This window comes from Podarcis bocagei (assembly GCF_964188305.1).
Source record: "Podarcis bocagei genome assembly, chromosome: 2".
Classification (NCBI taxonomy): Eukaryota; Metazoa; Chordata; class Lepidosauria; order Squamata; family Lacertidae; genus Podarcis; species Podarcis bocagei.
In genome coordinates, this window is record NC_138126.1 from 8,166,117 (window position 1) to 8,179,517 (window position 13,401).

The window sequence follows — 13,401 nt, forward strand, 5'->3', positions numbered from 1 at the left end:
AGCCAACATGCCTGCTGCTCTTAAGTGAAAAAAATCTGGAGGGGGGAAAACTGCTTCTGGCACATGACATCCCAGGATCGCATTCTGCAGCATGAAGCCTTTGCATAGTGTTTTGGACGCACCAGTCTCACAGAGAGGAGGCTCCCTGCCTAATACCAATTCCTTGGAGGAGGATGCCTGGCAGGGAGATTCCTAGAGAGGACGCGAGGAGGAAGAAGGCGGGGTTCGGGTGTCTCCAGAGCAACTTGCGAAGCCTCGCAGCCGCTTCCTGCCCCGCCTTCTCGAGTGGGGGCGGGGCTCTGGCAAGGGCTGCCCCGGGTGTTTTCCTCCTGGTCGGGTCGGGAGAGCTTTGGGGTGATTTCTGGGGAAGTGAGGGAGGGAGAGATCCGGTCAGCAACTGGAAGAAAGGAGGGTTTGGGTGTGCTTCACATTGGGAAGGTGGAAAGTCTCATCTACTGGGCTCTTGCCTGTCCTCTGGTGCATTTCTGCACATTTCTGCATTTTAACTTGTATTTTAAATTGGTCCCCCCCTATTATGTTTTTACTGTAATTTTACTGTTGTTAGCCGCCCTGAGCCCGGCTCTGGCCGGGGTATAATTTATTTATTTATTATTACTATTGTTGTTGTTATTATTTATTTGTTGTTGTTGTTGTTGTTACTGAGCCCTGTCCAGGGTATAATTTATTTATTTATTATTACTATTGTTGTTGTTGTTGTTGTTATTTATTTGTTGTTGTTGTTGTTGTTGTTGTTGTTACTGAGCCCTGTCCAGGGTATAATTTATTTATTTATTATTACTATTGTTGTTGTTGTTATTTATTTGTTGTTGTTGTTGTTGTTGTTGTTGTTGTTGTTGTTGTTGTTGTTGTTGTTGTTGTTGTTGTTGTTGTTGTTGTTACTGAGCCCTGTCCAGAGGAAAGAGATTCACAGGATCGTAGAATTGGAAGGGACCCCGAGGATCGTCTGGTCCAAGGTAGGAATATGCAGCTGTCCCAAAGGGAGATCGAACATGCAACCTTGGCATTACGTCTTAGCACCATGCTCTAACCAACGGAGCTATCCAGGCTGACTTCTTAGAGAGTCGGTGCGAAACTTTGACTGGGATGAGGTGGGAGAAGAAAGCAGGAGGGGGAAAATATATCTCCGCCCAGAGGAGTGGAACCTCCATGTGTTGAGAATGAATACCAGATAGCAAGCACTGCAGAGAAATGTTCTGTCTTTGCATGAAACAAATATATAACAACAACAACAGCTAATTTTATTGTTTATATCCCAACCATCTGGCTGGGTTTCCCCAACCACTATGGGCAGCTTACAGTATATATAAAAACATAATAAAAACATCAAGCGTTAAAAACTTCCCCACACAGGACTGCCCCCAGATGTCTTCTAAAAGTTGTATAATTCTAGAAATGTACATTTATTGCACAAGTGAGTTTGAAAGTTAATCAGCTGCCATTTCATTAGTTCAGTGGCTGCTTTTCTTTTTTAAATATTTTTTAAAAAGATTTCATAATTTACAAAAAATACATGTATTGTCTCTTTTTTCAAGTTGCGTTTTCTACAGATCAGTTTCATTTGCTGTGAGGCATTAGTGTTGTGTACAATGTTAGGGTAGGAAGAAAGGGGGGAAAGAGGGGGAGGGGCATGGTGAGTGGGGTCGGTGGTCGGGTGGCAATGCTTCAGTTCTTGTGTGGGGTTTTGTGTCAGCGCCGTGGCTGCTTTTCTTTAAACTAAGCTTCATGACGGTTGACAGTTGACCAAGGTTGCCAGTTTGATCCCTGTACAGGACAGCTGCATTGCAGGGAGTTGGACAAGATAATCTTCAGGGTCCCTTCCAACTCTGTAATTCTATGATTGTATAAAGCTATATCACCTCCAGCGCCAGGGACTGGATGCCTCTAGATACCAGTTGCTTTTGTGCTCATGTGCTTCTTGCAGGCTTCCCATTGGAGAGAGCCAGTGTGGTGTAGTGGTTAAGAGCGGTAGACTCGTAATCTGGTGAACCGGGTTCGCCTCTCCGCTCCTCCATATGCAGCTGCTGGGTGACCTTGGGCCAGTCACACTTCTTTGAAGTCTCTCAGCCCCACTCACCTCACAGAGTGTTTGCTGTGGGGGAGGAAGGGAAAGGAGAATGTTAGCCGCTTTGAGACTCCTTAAAGGGAGTGAAAGGCGGGATATCAAATCCAAACTCCTCCTCCTCCTCCTCCTCTTCTTCTTCTTCTTCTTCTTCTTCTTCAGATATTAGGTGACCATCTGTCATGTATGATCAAGCTGAACACACACAGGTGTGTGTGAGAGAGGTTGCGAGGGTGGAGTGGGAGGGGGGAATGAGAAAGAAATTCAGTGGGACAGACAAGCGCTCCATGTCCCTTTATCACTCTCAAGGACTGCCAGGGCTCAAGGCTACAGAAAGTCCAATGGATGTACAGTAAATACAGCCCCCACAAGTTTGCTAAGACAATTTCGCAACTTCCACAGTTTTGGAAGCACAAGATGGTCACAAGGTCCAGTCATTTTGGATTTGGCTCTGTTGCAAGGGAGGGCTTTGTAGCACGTTCAGCTATTTTTTATTGCCTCATTCATTCCACCCCCCTCCCAGGATTTGTCAGATGAAAATTGCTCCTTTCCCCACATATGGTGGGACTGCCCATAGGTGTTTAAATTCTGGACAGCAGTTTGGCAAGAAGTGACCCAAAACCGAAAATATCCTGTTACATATCCCCTTAGGAGCCAGTGTGGTGTAGTGGTTAAGAGCGGTAGTCTCGTAATCTGGGGAACCGGGTTCGCGTCTCCGCTCCTCCACATGCAGCTGCTGGGTGACCTTGGGCTAGTCACACTTCTTTGAAGTCTCTCAGCCCCACTCACCTCACAGAGTGTTTGTTGTGGGGGAGGAAGGGAAAGGAGAATGTTAGCCGCTTTGAGACTCCTTCGGGTAGTGACAAAGCGGGATACCAAATCCAAACTCTTCATCTTCACTGTGAGAACAAGAGGCTGCACAAAATGGATCTTTGTCTTGACCCAGCAGCCAGGCTCTTCTTAGTTGTAGAGGACAGACAGACCACTGGGAGGGATCTTCTGAGTCTCAGCCAGAACAAATACTTCAAGGAAACTCGCCAACAAGTCTCATTTAACTGCCTTTACTTCTGGGGGTGTCCTGGTTGATATTCAGACTCATCTACATTTCCAGGGGAAATCTTCCCTCTCCAGGAAGGTATAATTCACTCACCAAACCATTTGTTCATTTTGCAGGACTTGGTAGAACCTCCATTTTGGACAGCCTCTAGCAGAACAGGGAGAGGTCTTTTGGGCCCAGTCAGAGACTTCCTTAGAGTAGAGATCAAGGATGGAAAAGGAAGATTCATCTGCCCACCAAGCAGGAAGAAGTCCCTGTACAAACCAGGCTGGCAGCCCCAGGGAATTCTGGGAAAGCACAGTGCAGAAGGTCCTGGGGAAGGACGACACGCTCGGCTCAGATGTGCAGCGCCAGCGTTTCAGACAGTTCTGCCACCAAGAGGCCAAAGGGCCCCGAGAGGTTTGCAGCCGACTCCACCATCTCTGCTGTCAGTGGCTGAAACCAGAGCGACACACAAAGAATCAGATCCTGGACCTGGTAATTCTGGAGCAGTTCCTGACTATCCTCCCAGAAGAAATTGAGCGCTGGGTAAGGGAATGTGGAGCAGAGACCTGTTGCCAGGCAGTGGCCCTGGCCGAAGGTTTCCTCCTGAGCCGGGCCAATGACAAGAAGCAGGCAGAGCAGCAGGTAAAATATAGTTTTGTCCTGGTACTTCCAAGGGGCTCAGAATCTGAGGGACAGTGGGCTAACACTCTCTGTAATTGTCAGACCTTTTCTGGGATTCATCCACGTAGGAATGTCCCAACTACCAAGACCTTTTATTTCTAGTGTGCCTTTACTAATCCTTCTCCCCGTTTTCTGTCTTTGATCCCTTCATTGTTATTTCAGGTAAAGGGTCCATTTGCAGAAGTGTCTGAAGATTTCTCTGCACCGGAGAAGGTTCTGTCAGAGACCAAACGCAATCTCTTGCAAAGGGATAATGTTCAGGAGATAGACAGACATGCCACCTCACTGGGTAAAGACTAACTTCATCTCCTTCTATTGATTATGCTATAAATTCTTGGGATGTGTTTTTGTTCTTTGGAAACTTGGTTCAAAAGTGAATTGGCATCCAATACTTGAGAACTTTTTTTTTTAAAAAAATGATATTTATTGAAATTTTGCAGACAATAAAAGGTTACAAAATTAAAAATAAAAAATAGAAAAAATAACAATAATAAAAGAAAAAAAGATACAAAAATACAAAGACAAAATACATAAAAAGTAAAAAAAAAAGTTAAAAAGAAATCAATATTTTCATGTCTTATATTTCAATTACTTGTTTCCTGACCTCCTCACACCCCCTTTTTTGTATTCCAGTTCACATGGTTAATTCAGCAAATCCTTACCCTCTCTCATTTATCTTTACTCAATATCTTAACCTATTATAACTATATATTTTCAACCATTGTCAATCCGTATTTACATATTCTTGTTAATCTTTTTACCAATACCGCTTATTTTCAATCCAACATCCCTTTAACATTCATTAATTTTCCAGTATTTCTGCAAGTAGTCTTTAAATTTCTTCCAGTCTTCTTCCACCACCTCTTCTCCCTGATCTCGGATACTTGAGAACTTAAACCAGTGTTCCTGGCTTCGCACTTACGATTGTCTTTCACAGGTGATGAAACGAGGCTGGCAAGACCTCCTCGGGCTTCTCCTTTTTGCGATGGTCAAGAAACAGCTGCTGTGGAACCAGATCAGGTAGGTGGATCAGTGTTGAAAGAGGCTTGGAACCACCTGGGGACCTTATTCTTCTGCTCACCCCTAAACAGATTTCTCTCCTCCTCTTTTCTTCTTTCAAAGCAGCCTGCCTAGGAGGCTGTGATTACCATTAAAGAATGTTTAAGTTCCTCAGGATAATAATAATCTTTCTTTGGAGAATGTTATGGGTTTTGGTAGTCCATTAAGGGAACAAAAGAGAAGGCAAGTTGCACAACAGTACTGGCCCTGGTATGGGGGCAAGAAGTGAAGGACGCTGAGTGGGGTATTTGTAAACAATGACAGAGGTTTGAGTAAAGCAGGGATGGAGTACTACTGTGAGGAAAATCGTGGTTTTTAACAATAGTAGAGGTTTGAGTACAGAACTGTGGGATATTTGAAGGAGCCAGTGTGGTGTAGTGGTTAAGAGTGGTAGACTCGTAATCTGGTGAATCGGGTTCGCGTCTCCGCTCCTCCACCTGCAGCTGCTGGGTGACCTTGGGCCAGTCCCACTTCTCTGAAGTCTCTCAGCCCCACTCACCTCACAGAGTGTTTGTTGTGGGGGAGGAAGGGAAAGGAGAATGTTAACCGCTTTGAGACTCCTTTGGGTAGTGATAAAGCGGGATATCAAATCCAAACTCCTCTTCTTCTTCTTCTCCACATCCTTTATCTCTTCTCTCTCACATGAGGCAGCTGAAGAATGGGAGAGGGAGAAGTTTGAGTACAGCAAGAAGGAAGAGACACTGAAAGAGGCGGGGGAAACAATGACAGAAGTTTGAGTAAAGCTGGGGGTGGAGGGACAGAGAGGAGAATGATGGTTTTAAACAACAGAGCTTTCAGTAAAGTGGAAGTAGAGGACACACAGGAAAATGGCAGTTTTAAACAGCAGAGTGAGCAGAAAGTAACACTGAGGGCGGGGGAAGTGGCACTTTAAAGAATAATTCAAATACAGCAAGAAGGGAGTTGGGAACAGATTTGTTGTGTTAGCTTTTTTGGTGTCAGCGTCTGTGTTGTCCCCATCATTGATATTTCTCCTTGTTAAAACTGGTTTGGGTTTTTTAAAGGACCAACTGCTCTTTGTCTTTCCATCAGTGCTTTACTCAAACCTCTGCCTGTTTACCCCCCCCTTTTATTTGTCTATCTGTCCCTCGACACCCACTTTACTCAAACTTCTGCTGTTGTTTGAGTACGGTGAGAAGGGGGAGACCCTGAATGAAAAAAGCTGGCTGTTTTAAACTTCTCCCTTTTCCATTCTACAGCTGCCTCACGTGAAAGAAATAAAAGATGTGAAGCCCTCAAATATTCCATAGTACCTTCAAACAATGTATTTCACTCCTGGCATCATGCATTCCGTGGGATGTGGGTGGCGCTGTGGGTTAAACCACAGAGCCTAGGGCTTGCCGATCAAAATGTCGGCGGTTCGAATCCCCATGACGGGGTGAGCTCCCGTTCTTCAGTCCCAGCTTCTGCCAACCTAGCAGTTTGAAAGCACGAAGTGCAAGTAGATAAATAGGTACCACTCCGGTGGGAAGGTAAACGACGTTTCCGTGCGCTGCTCTGGTTCGCCAGAAGCGGCTTAGTCATGCTGGCCACATGACCCGGAAGCTGTACGCCGGCTCCCTCGGCCAATAAAGTGAGATGAGCGCCGCAACCCCAGAGTCGGCCACGACTGGACCTAATGGTCAGGGGTCCCTTTACCTTTACCATGCATTCCAGATTCAGTGTAGCTATTTAGAAGAATTTATTTATTTATTTTAAAAAAACAACCCACCCATATATGTTCAACATCCGTCAACTGAACTAAATTTTTCTAACTGAACAAGCTAACTGACTGGCTTGCTCTTAAGATTCTATCCATCTTAAAGATGCAGTAACACATTTTAGCATGGCGGTGTGCACAAAGGGGGCTGCACAATAGAAGAAGGGATAAGGCATGGACATGGGAGTGTGTAAGAGAGTTGAGAAACATAGGAAGGAGGGTGGAGGAGGGGAAAATGAAGTTGAAGACAGGGGTGCAAAGGGAGTTGCAATAAATGAGGGAGTGGAAAGGGAATGGATGGTGAAATAAAGGGCATGAAAGGATCTGAAGAACAGGAAGGGATGGTGGCTTCATAATTGGGCAGAAGCTGGAAAGGGTGCTTAACAGTTGCAACATGTGGGAGGAGGAAGATACAGGAGATTACCATGAGAGTGTTTTTTTGTCTTCTTCTTTTGGGAATAAGAACAGTGAGTCTGTAAGTGATTGTGGAGGCCAATTCTGGATCCACAAGTCCTTCCACAGTGGGGACATAGGTTTCTGGGTGGGAGCTGATCACAGTGAGGGTTTGCCAAGTGTGCCTTCCTCTTAGCATTTCCCCCCCCCCTTTTGTTCTGAGTTTGAATGTCTTCAAAGTCATTGACACCTTAGGTAAAGGCTGTTCTCCAACTGGAACTCTCACAGGCCAATGTTTCCCAGTTGTTGTCATTTATACTACATTTCTTAAGATTTGCCTTGAGAGAGTCTTTAAACCTCTTTTATTGACCACCAGCATTGCGCTTTCCATTTTTAAGTTCGGAATAGAGTAGTTGCTTTGGAAGATGATCATCAGGTGCTTTTTGTGCAACAGTAGTTGCACACTATAGCTAGCTTAATAGTTGCTTGGGGTTAGAAGGAGAAGCTCTAGGGAGTTAATGGGGTGAATGGGAAGGGAATTCATGAGTGGAATGAGCATAGACACTGCTCCTAGCTATAATAATAATAATAATAATTTTTATTTATACCCTGCCCTCTCCAGCCAAGGCTGGGCTCAGGGTGGCTAACAAGCAATAATAAAAACAAATTGAATGAATACAACTTAAAAACAAAATTAAAATACAACATGAAAATATTGAAACATTAAAATGCAGCCTCATCACAGGAGGAGAAAAGAAAAAGAAAGAGGGGGAGGGAATCAAATTGGCTCCAAGCCAAAGGCCAGGCGGAACAACTCTGTCTTACAGGCCCTGTGGAAAGAAATCAGATCCTGCAGGGCCCCGGTCTCATGAGGCAGAGCGTTCCACCAGGCCGGAGCCAGTGTTGAAAAGGCCCTGGCTCTGGTTGAAGCTAATCTAACTTCCTTAGGGCCCAGGACCACTAGGGTTGCTATTTATGGACCTTAAGGTCCTCCGTGGGGCATACCAGGAGAGGCGGTCCCGTAGGTACGAGGGTCCTAGGCCAAGAAGGGCTTTAAAGGTCAAAACCAGCACCTTAAATCTGACCCTGTACTCCACCGGGAGCCAGTGCAGCTGGAAAAGCACTGGGTGAATATGCTACCATGGCAGAGACCCTGTGAGGAGCCTCGCTGCAGCATTCTGCACCCATTGGAGTTTCTGGGACAGCTTCAAGGGCAGCCCCACGTAGAGCGAATTACAGTAGTCAAGCCTGGAGGTGACCATCGCATGGATCACTGTGGCCAGGTCAGGGCGGGAAAGGTAAGGGACCAACTGCTTGATGCGGCGAAGGTGGAAAAATGTCGCCTTGGCTGTTGCTGTAACATGCGCCTCCATGTTTGGGCGTCAAGGATTACACCCAAACTCTTAACGGAAGGTAATAGCACTAATTGGGCCCCCGCAAGAGAAGGGCGTTGGTCCCTCATCCCCATAGTTATCTATAAAGTAGCAACTATTTTCCTTTCTTTCAGGGTCTAGGGTTGTTTGAGGAGTTTTCTGTGTATTTTACCGAGGAGGAGTGGGATCTGCTGAATCCTGACCAGAAAGCTCTGTATAAAGAAGTCATGGAGGAGAACTGTTACAGAACCCATTACAAAATCCACACAGGAAAGAAACCATACAAATGTTTAGAGTGTGGAAAGAGCTTTTGTCAAAGTTCAGACTTCATTATCCATAAAAGGATCCATGTAGGGGTGAAACCATTTAAATGCTTGGGATGTGGAAAGGGCTTCTGTCAGAAGACACTTCTCGCTACCCATCAAAGAGTTCACATGCAGGAGAAACCGCATAAATGCTTGGATTGTGGAAAGGACTTTCGTTACAGTTCTGCCCTTATTACTCATCAAAGGATCCACACAGGCAAAAAACCGTATAAATGCTTGGAATGCGGAAAGAGCTTCTGTCAGAAGATAAGTCTCATTTCTCATCAAAGAATTCACACAAGGGAAAAACCACATAAATGCTTGAAATGTGGAAAGAGCTTTCGTCACAGTTCGGCCCTAACTACCCATCAAAGGATCCATACAGGGGAGAAACCATATAAATGCTTGGAATGTGGAAAGACCTTTCGACACAGTTCTGCCCTAACTACCCATCAAAGGACACACACAGGGAAGAAACCATATAAATGCTTGGAATGTGGAAAGGACTTTTGTCAGAAGATAAATCTCACTAGTCATCAAAGAATTCATACAGGAGAAAAGCCATTTAAATGTTTGGAGTGTGGAAAGAGCTTTGGTCAGAGGGCTTACCTTACTTTCCATCAGAGAATCCACAAGGGGGAGAAACCACATAAATGCTTAGAGTGCGGAAAAAGCTTCATGCAGAAGAGAAGGCTCACTTCCCATCAGAGAATTCATACGGGGGAGAAACCGCATAAATGCCCAGAATGTGGAAAGAGCTTTTGTCAGAAAGCAGATCTCACTATTCACCAAAGAATTCACACGGGGGAGAAACTACACAAATGCCTGGAGTGTGGAAAGAGCTTCTTACGAAAGACACATCTCACTACTCATCAGAGAATTCACACTGGGGAGAAACCGCACACATGCTTGGAGTGTGGGAAGGGCTTCAGTCAGAAGGCGCATCTCACTACTCACCGAAGAAGTCACACGGGGGAGAAGCCACACAAATGCTTGGAGTGTGGAAAGTGCTTCACAGAGAAAAGAGCTCTTACTTCTCATCAAAAAATCCACACGGGGGAAAAGCCACATAAAACTTTCAAGCATGGAAAGGTCTTTCCTCACAGTTGCGACCTTATTACTAGGCCTACCCAAGGCAGAACGGCTGGCAGTAGCAACAGCTGCAGCAACACAGTCCAGACTGATTTGCCCCCAGTTGTTTTAGTCCATCTTCCTCCTAGTACTGCTTGTGTTGGACAACATCAGCCACCTATCCCGATTCCTAACTTTCCTGAATCTTCTGGTCGCGGGGAGAAGCCTTCTCCTACTGCCAGGATGTTGTTTGAGGAGGCAGGAGGCCCTGGCAGCAGCAGTCTTGCAGAGTCATCCACTTTAGTGAGCGAAGGGAGACAGCTTAGCCCACTGGTGGACATCAGCTTATCTGAGGAGGTGTCTGTATTTGATGCCCTCAGCTTGATTGAAGGTGAAGATCTCTTCCACTCCTCTTCCCTAGGCAGAGGTGCTTCTGTCTGGAACCCTGTGGAGCAGGAACAGCAAGAACACACCCCACCAGTGCCGCGAGGGGGTACCTCCTACGGTTCCCCCACTGCTCCTGGGGTGGCTGTGACCCCCCAGACCGAAAGCAGCCAGCCCGATTCACCACAGAAGCGGCAGAGCATCGTGTGGGACCACTTTGAGGTGGGAGTGGATCCCAGCACCGCCATCTGCAGCCACTGCAGGCGGGTCATGAGCAGGGGCAGAGACGCAGCACATTATAGTACCAGCAGCCTGCGCTTGCACCTACAGAGGCAGCACCCGTCCATCGTGCTAGGAGCACAGGAAGCCAAGTCCCAGCCGTCGGGGAGCAAGGGCAAATGGGTGGCAACCTAGTGCCAGGAGTAAGGGCCAAGTCCTCTGCCAAATCTCTGTCTCCCCTCAAGCCAAGACGCTTAGGCCGGCAACGGTGGGGAGGAGGTGGAGCAAGGGAGGTGGAGGTTTTGAATACCAGACCTGATCGCAAAATGCATAGAAGATGCTTGTGATGAAATGGATTGGCATCAGAACTAAAACCATATGCATGTAACCAAGTGTTTGGTAAGAGCAATTTAAAGTAGTTCATAGGTAACAATAAATAATAAACATGGAGTTAATAAACCTAATAAAACAATTTAGCCAATATTGATTCTATATTTGCACTGCGTGGGTGTTGTTTTTTAAAATTATTTGCTACATTAAATTATTCTTATCAGATAATTGGTTATGTGTATATGATTTTAGGTGTTATCCCAAACTGTTGTTTCAAAACAACCTGATTGCTCTTGTGGTCTTATTTTATGCACTATTGTGTCACACTACCTTAAGAGGGAGAATGGTGTCCTTGCAGTGCTGGCATGCAGGGAGAAAGTGTGTTCCCTTGTAGGCAGGGTTGCCTTTCTCATATAAGCCCACGGGACTGCTTCGGTCTTCAGAATGGGCACTGTTCCCAGTGCCACATAATCCTCAGTTGTGAAAAATCAATATTTCAGTGCAGCAGCATCTACACATTGGAACTCCCTGCCTATTGAGACCAGACAGATGCCTTTGCTGTACTGTTTTGCTCCTGCTTAAAACAATTTTATTTAGGCAAGCCTATCTAGACATGTAGACGATGTCTTTGAATCCTTTTCACTCTTAATTTCAGTGATCTGTAAATGTTTTCCGTTGTTTTGAACTGTTTTCATTAATATTTCTTGAAACCCACCAAGAGGTTTTTAGTACAGTTATACGATTTTTGTTAAATAAAATAAAAACCAGCCGGGGACCACATGCCACATGGCCGGAGACAAAAGTGATGTGAGTTTTGTATTCCAGCCACAAAACAAGCCAGAGAATTCTACTCCCACTTGCGTCCATCTTGGCATACAAGGGGCACCAACACAATATTCCAGCCAGGCAAAAGCACTTGAGGGGTATGTGTGTGGGAATGTTGTGGATAGTAGGAGAGGATATATTGATTATATATTATTCTTCCACACTCCCGCTAGTGGGTTACATATAGCAGAGTTCATTCCCCATTTACACAGCAAGAAGCTAGTTTGCAGATTCATATGAATCTCTAAGCTATCCAATCTGGCATGCCCAGATTGGAGTATATTCCTGGTAAGACCCCTTTGATTCCCGCCTAAAAGAATAAAGACACAAGAGTATTCCTTATAAGTAATTAATAGTTTACTTACATTCAGTTCACAGTATGCTCTCTGAAGACATGCTTTAGCTTGTAGTTACAAAAGAAGACGTGGATTTATCCCATGTGCTGCCAGCCGAGATCCCATTTTAATTTTTGGGCTGTGTGTCCGAGACAGTCAACCCTTGGGCTTGAATGTGGGGGGCTTTGGATCATAAACACAATGTTAATAGATAATAATAATAAACAACTTGAATCAGATCCTGCTTTTGTAGCATGCATGCACAAACACATATAATTATATATATAATTATATATGAATGTGTATATAATTTTATTGTTTAATATTCTTGCTTATTCCCAGGTGGGGTGCCTACTTCCCCATTTTCATTTTCCAGTTTTTCCTACACATCTTTGTTCTTCCGCATCCGTCCCATAGGATATGAAATTCATCTCTCCGGTCTTTCCAGAAGCTGCAAAACACAGAAACGTTCCTTATGATTGCTATGCTGCAGATTGTTTTCCTGAGGAGAGTTACGGTAGATTTACAAATGCATAGTTTATTTCCTTTGGCACATAAAACATTCCTTGCAATTAGCATTCCGTATTTTGCACTTACGCATCAGTGTAATAATTTTAAGGGGTTTTCCCTAAGGAAACTGGAGATTTTAAGGGTCTAAGCCGGTTTTATTTGAATTTTATCGTTCCTACGCTGTTCATTGTAGATATTAGTCAAACCAAACCCTGTGGAACGCCCTCCCACCAAATGTCAAGGAGATAAAGAACCACACAACTTTTAGAAGACCTCTCAATAAATAATAATAATAAATAATAAACCATTAAAAAACTCCTGTGTCAGGAGGTTTTTAATGTTTGATGTTTTATTATGATTTTATATGTGTTGCAATTTAAAATAATGCATCCGATAGAAAAAGTGGACAGAAAAGCATTAACTCCTGAACTTGAGGAGATAAGATACAGAATCTACCTCCCACAGGAAACATGGTGGCTTTAAAAGAGGATGAGGCCCATTCATGGAGTAGAGGCTAGTCCTAGACTTTGCAACTCCTGCCCTAGAGAAGCCATATTGGCTGCCAGCAGGTGAAGACCTCCATATTCCCACAAGCCTCTGGGAACTGGCTGTTTTTGAGGAAAGGGCTGGTGTTGCTGTCGTTTTATTACTGTTAATATCAATACTTTTAATAGTTCTTTATATCCATATATATTTTAACTCTCTTGGAGTTTAATCACTTCTTTTTCTATTTTATCGGTAAGCTGCATTGACTTCCAGTCCTGGAAAAAACACAGGCCATAAACATAATATTAATATAAATGGTGTGGCAGCCATATCCTGTTGAGCAGTCAGACACGTAGGCAGCAATCCTATGGTTACCAGATTTTTTTCAATGAATCTGGGGACACTTTTTTGTTTTAAGCTGAGTAGCAACAGGGAGTCAGTAGTGGGGATGGTGAGGCAAAAGACCCTGGGCCCAAGCACACATGCATATTGTATAAAGGTGCAAAGCCCTTCTTTCGCACCCTGTGAAACATCAATGCACAGAGTTTTTTAGAAAACTGGGCAACGGCCAACCACCCGCAACTCCTGAGT

At 44.7% G+C, this 13,401-nt stretch overlaps 1 protein-coding gene across 7 annotated transcripts in view; it reads left to right on the top strand.

The window, feature by feature from the left end:
• Window positions 1–13,401, top strand: part of LOC308580402 (uncharacterized protein) — a 40,661-nt gene continuing 27,260 nt past the window's right edge. The window contains exons 1-5 of one of the 7 annotated variants that reach the window (XR_014004821.1): window positions 1–438; window positions 3,254–3,764; window positions 3,966–4,092; window positions 4,741–4,823; window positions 8,480–11,989. Coding sequence is in view for 6 of the 7 variants with exons in the window: in XM_081181950.1 (XP_081038076.1) it covers window positions 3,348–3,764; window positions 3,966–4,092; window positions 4,741–4,823; window positions 8,480–10,519 (2,667 nt within the window). In the remaining variant the exon portion in view is untranslated. The other 6 variants (XM_081181950.1, XM_081181951.1, XM_081181953.1 and 3 more) reach the window with 6 other exon arrangements.